General features: G+C 41.8%; 1 protein-coding gene across 1 annotated transcript; it reads right to left on the bottom strand.

Moving 5' to 3' along the window:
• Positions 1-376: 376 nt before the first annotated feature.
• Positions 377-16,172, bottom strand: LZTFL1 (leucine zipper transcription factor-like 1). Its single transcript, XM_004676246.2, has 10 exons — positions 16,062-16,172; positions 11,576-11,700; positions 9,447-9,641; positions 8,266-8,326; positions 6,899-6,970; positions 6,141-6,206; positions 5,978-6,055; positions 5,161-5,337; positions 4,044-4,147; positions 377-2,774 (listed from the first exon to the last, which is right to left on the bottom strand). The coding sequence occupies exons 1-10, from the start codon at positions 16,062-16,064 to the stop codon at positions 2,756-2,758; spliced, it is 900 nt and encodes a 299-aa protein (XP_004676303.2). The 5' UTR covers positions 16,065-16,172; the 3' UTR covers positions 377-2,755.
• Positions 16,173-17,952: the final 1,780 nt, after the last annotated feature.

Genomic DNA, 17,952 nt, shown 5'->3' with positions numbered 1-17,952 from the left:
CACACCCAGACAGACCACTGGACTTTAGCCAAGTCCATGCTCCTTGTTTTCTGGGCCAATAAAGTTTAATTCCCTTGTTCTCAAACTCCACCAAGACCCAGAGCTCTGGCAACTCAGCCGCTAAAGCCAGAGACGTCCCCCAGGGGCTCTTTCTGGCTCTATGAAAGTGGGCTAAATTATGTGGTTTAAATACTATTGTCTAAATCCTACTGTTCTACATAAGTACCAATAATACTCTGCTGAGATGGGTTGATCTCTAAAAGACTTACTCATGTGACAGACATCATGTTTCTAATGGCAAAGCTTTAGAACAGAAGGATTTACCAATGAGCAGAAGGACACCGTTAACACCAAATGTTTACTATCTACTATATATGAACTCACCCATGTATGTGAACATTCCTCTGGGCCCTTTTTAATTGACCAGAGTGGTGAAAACAAATAGCAAAGAAGTCATCAGCTAGGGTTATAATTCAATATAGAACATGTTTTCCTTGCAGAGTTACATAAGACACAGGTGCTCAGAAACATTTATTTGCCATAGATTCAACATGCCCATATATAATAAAAAATAAGCACTTAAATGCTAACAGGAGAAATAACAGACATCCTTTATGCTTTACTTTTGTCCACAAAAGGTGTCAGTCATAGTTTAGAGAGGCCAAAGCTCTGTGGCAAGGACCACATGCCCAGACTGTCTACCCAGCTTAGCACACTGATGGTGCCGCCGGGGTGGGGCCCCCATTCTAGACACCTGAAACAGACAGACTGGAAAGGGTTCCTTTGACAGTTAATTGAGATAAATCTTGAGTCTATTTGAAAAATAAAAACTTAAACCTCATGCATGAAGACATGAATTAAAAACACAATATACAGTGATGAAACTGGAACACAAAATGGATTTGTCCGTGAAAGAATCCTCATGTTGACTGATGCCAGCGATTATTATGTTTGTTTAATCTTAGTGGGTCATAGTTAGATTTTAAAGTTTCAGAAATATTGCTGAAGGTTTACTGAACTGGAACACTGTACATAGAATATTTAAAAATTGCTATTAAAGACACTAAGTTGAAATTCTGATCAGGAATAGAGGTTTCCCAAAGTATCTCCCTCCTTCCCTATGAACAGCAAACAAAGTAAAGTTCAGGGAGAAGAATAATTAAATGTCTAAGAATGCTAGTCATTTAATCAAGAGTGCAGTTTCTGAATTTTATAGAAGATCCTGGTCCGTAATAATGGAACAGGTTTCTGGACAGTATCACATTTGCACTAAGGAAACATGGGGTCTGTCCGGAACCCTCCGTGAATGCTCTTGAAGGACACAGCTGATGCGTGACCTCAGGAGGAGCGGCAGTGAAGAAGGCAATGCGGAGCCTGCTGGCTTACTGGACCTCCCCTTCTCTGATTCAGGGCATGTTGGCTTATTGCCCCCCCCGCCCCCCATTCATTCACGGGTTAAAGACTGTCTTCTGTGTTCTTTTGTGAGGAAATTATCTTAGTCTTTATCATTTTTTCCTTCGATATTTTAACATGACTACAAAAAAATCCCAACAAATTCAAGGATAATATTGAAAGCTTGAATGAAAATAATGAACCTTATCCTCCAGCCAGTCAAGTCTCCTCTGGGAATCAAATCTTCCCTGTGTAAGTGGAGTGAGCGCTCCTGGCAGCCAGCATTCATTCAGGGGGTGACATTCTGCTTTTGAGAGTAGGAACAGCTACTTTATAAATCACATGTTACAAGTAACTGCCTGCAGTCTGAGGCACTTGCTGCTTCACGGATTTTATTTATCCATAGGATTTTGTTGTGTTGCACAGCTGCAAATATAATGCTTAATATCTAACGATTTATCCATAATCACTCAGGGAAAAGCAGAAAATATGGAAATAGAATCAAACCCTCCTGAAATGCCGTTATTACAGATGCATAAAAATAAACTATAACCGAAAGTTGAATCTGAGAACTGGTAACTGAGTTTTGTTGAATACAATAAGTCTTAGAAAGAATGCTCTTATTGAAGATGTCATTAAAAAGAATATTCTGGAAAGTAACACGTGAAGGTTATTGTAAGTTCAGTACTTTCTTAACTACAGAAGTACAGCATGGATCTGACTTCTCCACCAGAAATACAGACTGGCGGCAAGCTGTGCTACAAAAAGTGTCCAGCCTACCTGCAGGACAAGGCATTTGTGTGAAGCAGAGGAACTTAAGGGAATCCTCGTGTTCACCTAATTCTCCTTAAAATTAATAACAGTGTCGCCTGTAACAGATGGTATTCACATTTTCAGTAAATGAATACTCTTTTGATGATCAGATAAGAGACAATTAATTTAGGTTTTATCTTAAAAATAGGGCTTATAATAACTGTCTTTAATAACTGTATTTAGCATGCACCCTGGGGAATGCACAAGAATAGTTCTTTAATATTTATGAAAAAGGCAGTCTTTATGCCAGTGGGCAATAAAGATTCTTCTTTCCACTCTAAAAATCTCCTCTTTGCTACAAAGAGTCTCACTGCATAGGAATTAAGATGGGGGCAGTTGGCAAGAGGGGCTGAGGCTACTGGCCAGAGTCAGTGTTTTCTTCTCAATTAGGCAAGGGAAAATAGGAACGCTAGTTCTAAATATTAGAAGCAAAGTCTAAATATTAGAAAAATAAAGAGTGAATATAACAAACTGCTTCAAAATACATGCCTGAGATTGAGAAACAGCTTATATTTCATGTTGGGGCAGCTTCCAGGTGAAATCAACATTTTTAATCTTCAGGTTCATACCTGGAAGACAGAAATTTAGAGAACAATGTCATGATACTTATTTTTTTTTAATAGAGATTTATTTATTTGTGCATACAGAACTGGGGTACAGGCCAAAGGTGCAGGGGTGGTGAGAGGATTCACCAGAGACAGAGTGGGGAGCAGAACAGGCCAACTGACGAAGTACACTGCTGAGGGGAGCAGTGGGCGGGTCAGGAGAGGTCTGCTGCGCCATGTGGATCACTTCTAGGGCAGGCGGGGATCGAACTCATGTGCAAGTGGCTTTAGCTTCTTAGTGTTATGCTTTATCTGCTGTGCCACCAGGGAGGACCCATGATACTTTTTGTTGTGCTGCTACCAGTGAATTTTACCTAAAACACCTCCAGTGACTTAGCTATTAATGTTGACCATTTCACTTAAAACCACTGCTACTGTGGAAGTCAGACACTTTCAGGGTGTGTGCTGGTGACCCTGAAAGGGTCCCTGCAGCAGGTGGGAGAGTGGCCAGGACAGAGTGGGGACCTTCAGACCATGTCTATAGCAGGCATTTAGCTCCATGATAGCTTACTGAAGAAATTCAGTAATTACCCAGAGGATCCGGCTGCCACAAATACCTTATATATGAATAAAGAGTTAACAAACTCACTTTTCTACAGATAAATTCAATAATGATCCTAGGTCTATTTGAGAACCCTGATGAAGGCCTGTCAAGATAGTTCCCAGGCAAAAACTGATGACAAACATGACTCTGATGGAGAGACTAGATCTGTATCAGGAAGACTTAAAAAACTGTAACGATGTGGTGGGAGCAATGGCTGTAGGCTTCCTCTGGGCAGTGAGTTCTTGTAACTGGCCATGTCCTTCTGTGGGCAGTATGTGGCCACAGAGAGATGCTATACAGGCATCAGGGCTTCTAGGCCACACTGGCCACAGCACTCGTCTGTGTGGATCTAGTTCTCTCAACCTGAAGGCACAGTCTGACCCTTGACCAGGTGTTGAAATACTTTCAAGTTTCCTGTGATTCACATCTGACATGTGTTAAGTAAACCCTTTGCCCGGAGAAGCCTATTGTAGTTACGTGCAGCTGAACCTAACAAGAAGCCCCGCGGGTGTTGCCAACGAGGCCAGGCAAGTGCGCCCCTGCTTCCTGTGGATGTGGGCTTCTGGACATGACAGAGTCACCACCTGCCGGCCTGACCTCTCCGGACACACGCTTATTTAGCTTTAATGGGAAACAAACACCAGCCCAGTGGGGAGACAAAGCCGAGAGGCATGACCAGCATGGCTTACTTGGCCAGTCTTTTCCTCAGGTCTTTGATTTGGTCATTCTTCTTGGTAAGAATCTCTTTCATGTTTCGGTAAGCTGCTGTTTGTTGGAATTTCTTCTCTAATTCCTACGTAGTGAAAACAGTGAGCCCATTACTAATAGTTAAGGAAAGAACAATTTTGATGAAAATGTCTATTTCTTCTCTAATTTTATTAATATTCTGCTTAAATTTTCTAACTTTTAAAAATCTACTTCCAAAAAAAATCAAGACTATCAAAAAATATTCATTCAAATGAGAAGCCAATAAAACAGCAACATTTTCCCAAGTAAAATGTCAGCAAATAACTCTGATATACTATGCCTTAGATACAGGAAAACTACTTGAAATAGTAAACTGATTTTTTTTTTTAAAGATTTATTTATTTGTGCATACAGAACTGGGGTACAGGCCAAAGGCTCAGGGGCGGTGAGAGGCTTCACCAGAGACAGAGCGGGGAACAGAACAGGCAGATCGAGGAAGTACACTGCTGAGGGGAGCAGCGGGCGGGCCAGGAGAGGTCTGCCACACCATGTGGTCACCTCCGGGGCAGGCGGGAATCGAACTCATGCGGAAGTGGCCTCAGATTCTCAATGCTGTGCTTTAATCCCTGCGCCAAAAGGGAGGGCCCAGTAAACTGATTTTTAGGTACAATAAGCACATACTTTTCCCCAAATTCCAAGTAGTATTTCTTTGAAAAAGATTTTTAAATTTTAGCTCCAAGTTCTTAAGATTCTAATCCCCAAAGCAAGAACTCAGTTTTCACATACTTTATATAAAAACAAGGCATATGATACTTTAAGAAAAAGCCACCTACCCTCCCCCAGGTTGGAGGAGAGACAAGCAGAGCAAATGGGGTGCAGGGCAGCGGGTGTGAACCACCCATGGAGGGGTACTGTACCACAGTCAGGAAGGAGGGGGGTTTTGTTTTGTTAGTGATCACAGAAAATTCAGTTCCCACAATGGAAGAATCTGGTGCCCAGAAATGATAAGTCCTTCTGACATACACCTTGAGAGAAGGTAAGGGGAACCTGCATTTCCCTCAGTTACACCTGCTCCCTTCATGGTTTATTCCGTAACAGGCAGGAACGCACAAGTCTGACCTTCTCAGCCATGCTCAGCTGCTCCTGAACCCTGAGTAGGTCGTGCTTAGCTGTCGCTAGGTTCTCCTCCAGGGACTTCTGGTTTTGTGTCGTGTCATTCAGTGTCTTCTGAAACTCACTCTTTAGAGCAGCAACTGTATTTTCCAAGTCATTGAAGTCTTGAGTGTGTGCAAAATCCTATGAGAAACATAGTGTCAACATCATTTAATGCTGACATCACGAGTAGTACTGCTTGAGCACGGTGACGCGGTGTTACGGGTAGTAAGTGCAAATGCCGCCTGTGGGTGTGCACCTCGGTCACCCCACCAGCCTGGGGAGCACCAGGGCATCGCTGCTGGCCACATTCCCAGGGTCCCTCAGCTCTCGTCGCGGGGTGCCCTGCACATGGCAGACACTAGTGAGCTTATGAACTGCTAGAGATGACACCCTAAATTCCACCAGGCTGTGTGACCCAGAGTTGGGATGGCAAATGGGTTTCATTTTAAAAAGTCAAGTTAAAAAAAAAAGTCTGGTAGGGAATTCTGAACGATAAAAGTAGTAAAATTATTGGGCTGTCAGGAAACTCAGGATGTACTTTTCTCTGAAAAACAGAAAACAATACATAGTGACTTTTCTGACAACAAAATAAAACAGTTTATATCCAACAGTTTGTAGACATGGCTCTCCTCTGGCTTTTCCTAGACAAGCACCAGGACAATAGGCTGGCCCCGCCAGGAGCGGCAGGGAGAGCACAGCGAATAGTAGTTAAGACTTGATATTAAGTCTTTAACTTTATTCTATTTAGAAAAGGAAAAAAGATAGTGAAAACTTCTTGCACCTTTGGGTTTTCTTGATCAAGCTGTAAGTCCCGCAGCGCTTTTTCTAGCCTTGACTTCTCAGCCAGTGCACCGGTCGCCTATGGTCAAGTGTAAGCAAAACATTCAGTATTCATAGTCTGCAAGACACTCTTTCAATGTTTTGCTCAAGTATTCCTCGGTTACCTGTATTTCAATGGTCTTCAGCCTTGACTTCAACTTCTCATTCTCTTCTTGAAGTCTTGAAATTTCCTTTGTGAGTAAATTCAGGTTTCATTAACACACAAATATTCTTAACACTTGAAAACATTTCACTTAAACTTTTAGTCTTAAAACCTAACTCACACAGTTGCTAAGTTAACTCACACAGTTGGACACAACGCACGCTGTTGTGTCCAAGAGCCTGTTCTCACTGCCCGCACTACCTCCAAGCGTCATGTGTCTGCTGGTACCCCAAGGCACCTGTGGTGCACAGATTAGGACCATCCTGCCAGTTTCTAGAACGTCAGTTTTCCCTTCCAGGAAGACCACCTGGTTTTCGAGGGAAGAAGGCCAGATACTATCCTGCTTTTAACCTAAAATGATGTAGCACCATGTTGAGAATTACAGGAGTCATGAAAAAAAGTCTGATTGTTGGTAATTAAGTCTTACAAACTTCATAATAAAAAATCCCTTCAGTGTTGCCATAGATCATAAACTTCAACTGTCTACCACAAGCCCTGTCCCACCCACCCTGCTCTTCACTGGGAAAAGGTGTAACCGGGTGGCTTCAGACCTTCCTCTGGCCCATCTGGGATCATAAAGTGAAGCCCCTGGGGTGGACACTTACCTCAGGGGCCCAAAGCCTGAATCAACCTCCCCTTGCCTCATTTTCTCTACCTCCGAAAGTGCAAGGGGTGAGGACAGAGTAAGAGGGTTCGCCATTTCTCAAAATGGTAACATACCTTGTTTAGGAGTTCTGCTGTGCCACTTTCATTAAGTGGAGCAAGTTTTGGCTTTATGACATCTATGATCGGCTGAAATGAAACATAAGTCAAAGTGAAATCGCAACAGAATAAATCATGGGTGGTCATTGAGCTTTCTAAGTAGAAGACACCATAGATACATATACTGGGATGTCAGTGCTACAAGTGCAGGGATTTTTGATGGTTTGGTTCTCTGCTATCTCCCAGTGCCCAGGAGAGTGCCTGGCCCACAGTGCTCAGTACAAGCTAGAGATAAAAGCGAACGCTGTGCTCCCCATATCTTTTAAAAGCTAATATAGGGCTCTTCCTGGTGGTGCAATGGGTTAGGACGCAGCACTGCAAGCTGGCTATAGCTGCTTCAGTGAGAGTTCAATCTCCCACCCTGGAGGTGGCCCACATGGTGGGGCAGACCTCTCTTGACCCGCCTGCTGCTCCCCTCAGCAGAGTTCTTCATCCATCTGCCTGTTCTGTTCCCCACTCTGGGGAATCCTCTCACCATCCCCTCTGGCTTGTACCCCAGTTCTGTATGTATAAATAAATAAATAAATAAATAAATAAATATATATAAGAGTTCTTAAAAAAAAACAAACTAGTATAGATGAGAGGGGAAGGAGGGTAGGGAGCAGGAACAGGAGACTATCAAAGTCAGAACAAGTACAGATGCTAGGGGCTGGGATTTTCAACCTGTGGGAGCTGAAAGAGAGATTTCTGCATGGACCCCAGACACTGAGAAAGATTGTAGTATTGAAGAGGATCCTTTTAGGCAACTGCATTACAGGTGGCCCAAATGTTCTGGCAGTTTTTAAAAGAGTCTACATCCTCTGACTCCAAAATTTCTTAGCCAGAACTAAATCTCAAAGAAATCACTGAAAAATTGATCGGTATGTCCAGACACATGGATTGATTTCAGTGGTATTTATAGGCAACACCAGGGGCTATTGGTGATTCATCTAGACAATGTAATGGTAAATGGTGACTGTAAATAGCGAGAATGATTGAAAAGAAAAGTAGGTAACTATTACTACTGTCTCCATTTGAGAGGCGGGGAAAATGAGGCACAGCCGTTTCTCAGGTGACTAGAGGGAGTAATGAGGTGTGTGCTGTAACCAGATGATGGCAGCGCACAGACACAAACACACGTGTGTAAGTGTTTGAGATACATTATTGTAGAGTTACTTGCAAAACTCTTCTCTCTTACCTGAAAGTCTAAAAGCAATTTTCCAATTGTGCTCTCAAGTCAAAATGCTTTTCCTTGAGAGTTTTCACTTTAACTTCTGCATGCTGAGTGGCTTGAGGATTTTAAATACTGGGCATTAAGATAGGGACTTAGAATGACCAACAATTACCTTTTTATTTGAAGATGTAAATTCTGCTTTTTCAAATTCTGCAACTTGATCTAATAATTCTCTTGAAAATAAAAGCAAATATGAAAAAATATTATTTAACTAGATTTGCTTTATCTACAAAAATAAAACCACTGGTATGAAGCTGTTATTACATGCCAACGAGAACAGAGCAAGTGGACAAAACTTGACCATATAAAAAACACATTCAGCTAACTAATGGTCAAAAACAAACCACCTGGACTCAAATGTGAATCCTCCACAGCACCCTGTATTTTGCACTACTGGGTGTAAAGTTACTATCAGCAGTCGACAATGCTAGAACTAAACCGCAAGATTAATATTTATGCCAAATTTTCATTTTTGAAGTTCGGTTGGGAGATTGTTGTATTTCATAATATACACTGGCAGTCAGTAGACGGTCAAGATAGACAAACCTGATTTATCTTTTGTTTTACTTATTTTTGACTTTGAAAAAATGATTTTATCTCTTATTGAGGTAACATTGGTTTATAACATTTGATTTACAGGGTCCACACCTCTTCAGATGTATCACAGCCAATATCCAAACACCAATAATTCACCACTACAGTCCAAAGAAAACGGATTTTAACAGAAGTGCCGCAGAAAAATGGGATTTGTTACTTTCTACTGAAAAAGAGTATCACATTCAATAAAAAAGAGTTTGATATATTCTCAATAAGGACAGATGGTTTACTTATTTTCTTTTATTTGCAAAGGTAATGAAAGATGTTTATGCAGAAGCTTAAGAGAATCTTTGACTACTCTTCTCAGCTTCTTAGTAAGTCAGTTTCACAAAGCTTTCTCCCCAGTTGATGAAGTCAAACGTTTCCTTCCTTACTGACGGGTCACCCCCAGTGTGACTGAACACACCGGGGAGCTGATGGGCTGAGGCTGTGTTTAAAGACCCGGGGAGCTGGTGGTCAGACCTGCCTCGGTTCTAGTATTCCTTTCCTTAGAATGAATTTCCATTTCACCAACTTTACTATACTTTCTGGAATTAATGAGCTCTTTGATACTGTTCAGTAACAAGATGTTCTATTGCCACCCAACCCAGATATTCTCTTCTGCCAGCCCCCACAAAAGATGCCACAAAGCCACACATTAACTTTTAAAGCATGTTTGGGCCTCTACTGTCATAGATGTGGGTGCAGATTTCGTACCTGTTTTCAAGTTCAGAGATGTCTGTCTGCAGCTTGAGGTACCACTTCTCAGCCTGCGCGAAAAGCTGCTGCAGGAGTAACACGTTGGTGTAGGCTGTGTTGATGAGCTCAGACTCCACTTCACTGTGGACCACGGCCTGTAACCCATTCAGCACCTCAGAGACTTCATCGATGGTGAAGGTCTCCTCCACCAGCCTGAAAGACAGCCCCGATCCAAACCCTCTGCATTACCAGCATGAGCTCCTTGGAAACAAAACTAAAAAACCCACACATGTCGTCCAAGGGATGAGAGGGCTACTGGTGGAAATCTCTCTGGGAGCTTGCTTTATTAATAAAACAGTCTGAAAATAATGTTAGCTCAACTAATCTTTGATATCTAGTCAAACAATACAACTGTGGCTTATTCTTCAAATTACGCACATCCTTTAACACAAGTAACATGTATCAGAAGCATTTTCTGGCTGCCCTTTCCTTCAATTTTTCAGTTATAATTTTTTTTACTTTAATTTACCTGAAGTGGTCTCATCACATTTAGCAATTTCAAAAGTCACCTGAGAGGTGTAATTTCTCCCTTATTTCTATTATTTTGGTAGCATCTGAAGAATTTCTTAAACTAGTCATGTGAGTAAATACCTATGAACCAATGAACAGTACTTATATATTGCTTCTCTTAGCACTCTTGAGACCCCAAAGGGGAAAAAATACATATCTTAAAAGCTCTCTTGCTCACTGAACACTCAATTAAAAAAGAAAGAAAGAAAATCATCAATTCATCAATTATGGTATTAAAAACTGACTCTCACAGAGAGGAAGTGTGGGTTGGGAGTGAACTTCGGACCAGCCCTCATCCTCTCACTTTACAGAAGGGAACAGAGTGGACTGACGTATCCACGCCCCGTTGGGTGTGATTCAACCCCATAATCATTTCCAGAACTCTCCACACAAGTCCAACAGCTGACTCCTTGAGAAACCACTGCAGGGTCCTTACCCCTCAGACCTCAGCTAATGCAGAGCTATGGCTCAACTTCAGATTCATGTTCTTTTTTACCTCCAAAGGGACATAATGAAGGGAGTTGCACCCGAGTTCTACAATAGTTACTCAAGCTAACAGTATTTGATTTACCATTCATTCTTTTTGATGAAAAATTTAGCCCTTCTTAAAAACCCAAAATTTTATTTTGTTAAAAGTCCTTAGTGAACGTATTAACAATGTTTCTCTAGTCTTTAACAGAGCATATCAAATGTGCTTAAATCTCTCTTTTGGAAGCCCTGCCTCCTTATTAGAACCAGCAATGAAGGTACTGGCTGCCCAGTGAGCAATGAAGGACCTTCTCTGGTGCGCTCACCCTCTGCAATTAAACTGCTGCTCACATCTGCTGGTGTCAGGAAGCCAGATGATCAGATTGGGGGTTAGAGGGACATCGCCTACACTGATGGCCTCTGCTACAGAGCCAAGTTCATGGCTTTATAACAGTTGACGTTGCTTGGAAGCCGTTTTCATTTACATCTTACTTGACACTTGAGTGGCCAAAATCTGATACCCAAGTTACCTGTCTCATTATTTAGCCCTTTTCTTTGGTTTTCTTATTATCTCTAGATCAAACATATATTAACTACAGACTTCAGTTATCTTCCATTATTGGTCCAACCAAATTATCATCACTTGCTGCTCATCAGAACTAGTCAGCAAGCTTTTCATGGTTTCTTGCCGCTTCTCCACTCCTCATTCTGCAATATAAACTGTGTAAGAGTTTTCTTGCTAATTAGCCATGTCTTGTGGCTCTAATCTTTCAACTAATAACTCCAGTAATTAAAGTTCTGGAATCTTTAATACAGTAAGTCAGTCATTCGTCCACTTCAGTTTCCTGACTGCCCTTCTGAAACTCTGCCCCCCTCCCCCCCCAATTATCACAGGGGCACGCTTGATAACAGATGGCTCCTGCCACGATATGATTTCTTGGCTGTCTCTGAGTTTCACATACCCACAGGATCAGTGGAGATGCTCTCAGTCAATGACTGACGGTGAAAATGTGGGGCGTGGATGCAGGCCTCTGTCACTGCGTTTCCACGCTGGCTATCAGAAAGGTAACCAGTTCCCTTTAGATGGTTTTCTTAGATTTTTCACATACCTGCTCTCCTTGAGGTCTTGAAAGCAAGAATCTACAGTTTTGAGTCTTAAGCTTCTTTTTGAACGAGCAAAACGCATATAATTGATAACTTCATTTTGATGGTGCTCATTTAGGCCCAACTCTGCCTGGAAGAGAAAGAATGATCTGTTAATCTTGAAGATGTATTAAAGGGGCCAACAATGAAAATATACAGGATGCCCTATGGTAGAAACTAGCTGGCCACCAGTTCCGTTCCCTTCTTCCTGGTACACAGCCATCCACTGGAGGACACCTCCCAGCCCCCCCTTGTCTCAGTAACTGATGTGAGCAGAAGATATATGGGTTATTTGCAGAGCCGGGGTCATGAGACCGGGGTGGGCCTTTGCCACAGCCTGTTCCTGAGATCTGGAGGAGGTGACTTGGCTGAACCAAATTCAGAACAGCTCCACCCTAGGGGTGAGAGGAGTAGCACAAAGAAAGGGATCTGTACCCCTCACTGAATTCGGGGAGTAGCACTGACCCACTCACCTACCTAAGAAAGGTTAGATGACTGATGATGAGTGAAAAAGACTTCTGTATTCTTTAAGCCTCGGTTTTGGGTTTGTTTTTGAATCTGCTACAACTTAAGTTCACTCCACTTAATACAACTTGCTTTTGAATAACCATTAACTGGCCTTTATTTTAAGCCATTTGAGAGCCTGATAACTATTAGTTAGAAATTAAAAATGTTCTTTCTCATTCTGTAGATACACTGAAAAGAAGAAAACTACAGCAGCTAATAGAGGGAACTAAGTCAGAATTATCTTTACATTAAGAATAACAATCACATCAAAAACAGTGGGGGGAGGGCAATGCACTGGACTTTGGTGATGGCACATGGGTGATTTGGTGATGGGAAGCCCAAGGGGATTGCAACTGAGATGGGAAAAAACACAAAATGATGTAAAACTAAACTATTATATTATTAAAAAATAAATAAATAAAATACTGAGACAAAGCAAAAAAAAAAAGAATAACAATCGCTCACAACCTTCCTATAGATGAAGGCCTGACTTTCAGGCCTCCTGTGCAGGCTTAGCTCTAGCACAGCACAGAGGCCTGCCTCGGACACTGTGTGGCCTCACCAAGTATTTCTTCTCTGATAGTGTTTTTAACTATGGTTAGATGTTAAAATTTAAAAATCTAAGAATAAACCAAGATATCATGATGCTCTTTAGTGTTTATTCATCTTGTAGATTAATATTTCAAAATAACCGGTTGAGGTATTCTGCCCAATGTGAACAGACATATCTGAGGTATGCAACTTAAATTCCATGACTATCTTATTTGATTAATCTGATAATTAGGGGCTAGGCAATATGAAAGGAAAGATTTCCTTATGTCTTAGCTTACACTGATTATTAGTCAACTCCCTGAACTAACGTCAAACATTAGAAATAATAGTAATGATGACAACGGTTAAGAGTCACTCAGAGGTTTAAAGTGCTGGGAATAATCTCCTTTAATCCTCAATGCAACTCTATGAATAAGGTAAGATCATTCCCACTACACAGATGAAAAGCTAAAGTAATTTTTTTCTAAAACCACTGAAATTGTAAGTGGTACATGGGGATTTGAACCAGATAATCTAACTCCAGCGCCCACACTTAACCCTGCTGTTTAAAGTCTTTTTTGGAATATGGCAGAATTTAAATGACTAAAAGAACATGTACATGATAGTGTTGCAAATGTATTTGAATTGTGACTGCAAGACAGATTAGCATTGGGCATTAAAAAAACAACTGAACAATTCCATTAGAAGTGACATTAGCTTTATGGTTATATCCTTACAGGAAAGAACATCTCACGACTGAGAAATGCCTAAAACCATGGCACAATGCTAAAAAAAATAAAGGCCACAAACAGAAATTCTCATTCTTCACTGTTTAAAGTAATATATCTATACTTTCCAGCCCTCCAAACTCCTCAAACTGACCCTGTTTCCTAGGACTCTACTGTAAATAACAGCTCTGAAGTGTAACATTTCCTGGTTCTGTTTTTGCTCTTGTTATCCTGATCCTACCCTAAAAGTACTTCTCCATTCCTACCCAAGAATCCAAATCCTGCCCAGTGGTATGCTGGTAAATGTTTAACAGGTTGGGGGTGGGAGTTTGAAGCTCTGGCTGTAGCCCTTGCTAATTTTTATGGTAGAAATGCTTCCGCCAAAACTGATTTCCAGGAGCCAATGTAACATCGCTGAGCAGAGGTGAGAAGCAGTGACCACAATGGCTCTGACTAGCCAGTCTAAGGGCGCCCCAGGACACCCTTCCGGGCCAAACCTGATTTACAGACCTGGTGAAGCCTCCCAACAGACTCTCCATAACTTTAGTTATGGGGTCATAACCCTTCCTCCAAAAACTAGTATACAGCATTTTTGCTACTTACTAGGTACCAGTACAGCCTGAGTACTACCTCATACTAGTTTTTTGTTGTCAGTGTTGTATCTCCAACTAGACTTTTAGCTCCCAGCGGCATGAACCATTTCTTAAGCCACACTTATATAATGCCTTGTGCAGCTGGTCAATTCATATCTGCTAATTATTTGTCTTTCTGTCAAGAAGAGCAAAGACTATCCTAAGACCAAGAAGTTAGTCAAACTGAGAAAGAATATCTTTAAGACTAAAGACAGAGAAGTTCCTTTAAAGTGGATGCGAGTGTAGAAACGGAGCAGAAGTGGGCAGTTAAGTTGAATAGGATACATAGGGCCGACCAGGAGGGGGTGTTCATAAACCATTGCTTCCCGATACAAACCTGTATATGATACATGCACAGGTCAAGTCATTAGCAAGAAAAAGGACTAGGCTGATGTGTGATATAAATGGGCACAGCATTGGACTAAAAAGCAAGTCTAGTTATTCAACTGTTACCAAGTCATGTAAGTTCATTGACACCATCTATTAGAGAGGTAGATATGATGGGCTCTAAAATATTTCAATTCAATGGGACCTATTTAAAACATGAAATCAAAATTTAATTTTTTTTTAAAATATCTTGTTGATAATAAAAAGAACTGAAAACACTAGGGAAGAATCCTACCAAAGCACTGTCAAGCTAGTGTCTTGAGATTCTGCCATAAAGTGAAGGAGAGCGAAGGTATCAAAAATAGTTTCTTCTTTCTGACTATGCCCCCCAAATTCATACACTGTGATAAATATAAGAAAATGAAATAAAAAAGGAACTGCCTAGTAATAAAAAAGGAACTGCCTAATATTTTAAAAGGCACTGTACTACTTTATATGCATTATCTCATTTATCATTTTAACACTATCACAATTACTATCTGCAACTTACTTAAGAACCTGAGCCAAAGACCTAGCTGTTAAGTAAATTACAGGAAGACAGAACAGAAACCATGTCAATTTTTTGGTGACATCACTATGACTAGTTTTGCAACTTGTTTTTGATCTTTAATAGAAGTCAAGAGAATGAGTAGGGCAACTTCTAAGCTCAAGGAGAGACGGGGTCAGTCTCAGTAGTGAGAGAGAACCTGGAGCATAATGCGGAATTCTGACTGCCAGGGTACTTGGTAGTCCATTTCAGTGGTGTCCCCAAATCCTGGTTTCGTTCCTTTTCTGAAAACTTCCATACTGTGCAGTATTCTAAGTAAAAATGTTATTTATGTTGGTATTGCTATATCACTGTGAAAGATTAAGCGATGTGTTTTCAGCATACAAGGAAAGCAGGCCTTTTGGAGAGAGGTGTGTGTGCGTGCATGTGTGTGTATGTGTATGTATATAAAAACTCTTGGGAGTCACAAGGATTACAACTGAGATGGAAAAAGTCACAAAATGATGTAAAAATAAACTATTATATTAAAAAAAACTATAGTGATCAAAACAGTATGGTATTGGAATTAAAACAGACACCTAGACCAATGGACTAGAATTTAGAGTCCTGACTTGCATGATCAGTAAATCTTAACATGGGTGACTCACTGCTCAGCTCCACTATATATTCTGAACCTGTAAATATACACCACAAATTGCCTGAAAAATATGTGTATGTTCTGCCAGTTTATAAGTTAAACTGTTAAAACAAATGCTTTGCCTTCTCTTAAACAAACAAACAACAACAACAACAACAAACTCTTGGGAGTATTTGGAATCCAATGAGAATCTGCCCTGCGCCTTCTACTGGCAGCCGGTGCCGCCCAGCTCTCCCTCACCAGCCACCAGCGATGAGAGACTTGGCCAGGGCATCCCTGGCAGGGTTGTGAGGGATGAAGTGATGTGGCCTTCTCCTAGTGTGGCCCGCTTCAAGGGAAGGGCGTCACCTAGGACTATCCCGGAGGGGCTTCAGCTAGAGTTAACGAAGCTTCGGACACCCGACTGGGCCTCGGGGAGGCCTAGGAGCGGACGCACACCCACTGCAGGCCACGCCATCACTCCAGCCACCCCGCTCCGCATCTCTAGTCCCGGCCACCGCCCTCTGCTCGACGAGATGCGGCGCCAGAGGGGCGGCTACTCACCATGGTGGAGGGCGGGAGTCAGCAGCCTAGAGGAGCAGGAGAGACCGGGTGGAGCCTCGCCGAAGCCGGGGTCGTTGAGGGTGGCTGGATCTTAGAAGATGAGGAGGGCGGGCCGGTTGTTTAGAAGCCTCTGGTTGCTAATGGGAACGGAAACACGTGACCCCGAGTGAGCGCTTTTATTGGTCTTTACGATCACGCGACAGGAAGTTCTCTGCCGCCAACCGACAGCCGCATGCGCATTGGCTTCCAAGGTCAGGAAGTCCCACCCTTCTGAGCCACGCAGACTTTGGCGGGAGGGCCGGGCCACCGTTGTCAATGGCAACAGAGGGGGCGGACGCCTGGGGTCTCTTAGCGCCTGGGAGCGGCGTTGCTTTGGGGTCGGCGTTTGGGTGAAGGGCTTGATCATCTCTCTTCACTGGTATCCGCTACTGACTCCTCCTTTTCGGAGACGTCGTGGGGCGTCAGACACGTGATCAGGCGTTATTGCTTTCCTCTCCAGGAGTTCCTATCTGGCCCGGGAAAGCAGGCATCACCAGCGCTGCCAGGTTCCTGGGCAGAACATAGAACACGTCTTTGAACCGTCTCTGTACCCCGCCATTGTGTTTGTTCGTATATGATAAAAATAATCTAATTTATACCGCTGCCTTTAAAAAAAAATTTTTTTTTTTGAGTGACAACGGAGTTGGTGAAAATCGGTATTCAAATTATTAGGCCTAGAATCACCAGGAAAACTTATTCAACAAATGCTGTCCTGGCCTCACCCTCATCAACTCTAAATCACAAAATCTAGATAGAGTCCTTGGGATGTGCAGTTTTCACCCACTGTCCAGGAGTGATCATTGTTTTAGGAGAGGCAAAAAGTGTAGGGTATGAGATATATTTTTGCCAGTGTCAGGGGCTTGTGAGTGGGTGAATGAAAGCTACTGGGTAGTCATAGGCCTTTGGGTGGATATTTCCTCAGGCTTAGAGGACAAACGAGCCATATGCAATTACTGAAGAGGCCATGAGTAAGCTCGAAAGTGTGTGGGGAAACAAGATGGCTCAGAGGGGCTGTGCTGAGAAGCTAGAACTTAAAACCCAGAAGAGGGTATTTGGCATTAGCCCTGACTCATGAATAGATAGTAATGCTTTTTTTTTGGGGGGGGGGGTTTTATGTTGAATTTGGTCTCTACACTTGAAATGGATCATAATTTGGATGTAAAATTCTAGAAAGGATTTTAGATACCTGGTTCCAATTGCTTACTCCATGGGTGAAGAGATGGAGCCAAAGTTAATGTGACTTCCAAGACTTCAGAACTAGGTGGGGGCATCTGTAGCTTGAGGCTGTGATGAAACTAAAACAAATAATGTTTTCAAGAGCAAAACCAGAAAGCAGGTGTTATCTATTCTGGTATGGAAGTGTTATTTCATTCTGGTTTCAAGAATTAAATTTTTCTTTTCATTTGTCACCACATTTATTGTAGCAATGTTAGTAACATTGTATACCAAATAACGTACAAAGCTTAGGAGTTGTCTCATAAACTAAGCTCAGTACTTTAAAAAATAAACTTGAAACTTTCAGTGGTAGAGCAAAGTGGTAGCAGGTAAATTCTGTAAAATTAAGTTAACTTACAAAGGGAAAAAGGTGCAGGAATGAAAACATGTTGGTTAGTTAAGTGGTCAAATGGTCAAAGGGAAATAATTAAAACATAATTTTCAATTCAGACAAAATGAGAACTAGAAGGAAACTTTCAGATGGGAAAAGACAACTCAGGGAAGTTAAGGGTCTTGTCAAGTAACAGGTAGCAAAACCAGATCTGAAATCCAAATTTCATGATTGCTGGCAAGTTTTTCACCATTTAACACACGTAAATGAAAGCAATAGGGTTTGCTCTCCTAAATTTATGCCCAC

This window comes from Condylura cristata, unplaced genomic scaffold (assembly GCF_000260355.1).
Source record: "Condylura cristata isolate star-nosed mole 26May11 unplaced genomic scaffold, ConCri1.0 scaffold00004, whole genome shotgun sequence".
Taxonomy (NCBI): Eukaryota; Metazoa; Chordata; class Mammalia; order Eulipotyphla; family Talpidae; genus Condylura; species Condylura cristata.
The sequence above is the reverse complement of the archived record's forward strand: the minus strand, read 5'-3'. Positions and strand labels throughout refer to the sequence as shown.

What these genes read in the sequence shown, in the direction of transcription:
- LZTFL1 (XM_004676246.2), bottom strand. An exon ending in CAAGACCTCAAGGAGAGCAG is followed by an intron (nt 9,642 to 11,575) that starts GTATGTGAAAAA and finishes GCTGTCTTTCAG; the next exon opens with GCTGGTGGAGGAGACCTTCA. An exon ending in CAGCAGAACTCCTAAACAAG is followed by an intron (nt 6,207 to 6,898) that starts GTATGTTACCAT and finishes TTACTCACAAAG; the next exon opens with GAAATTTCAAGACTTCAAGA.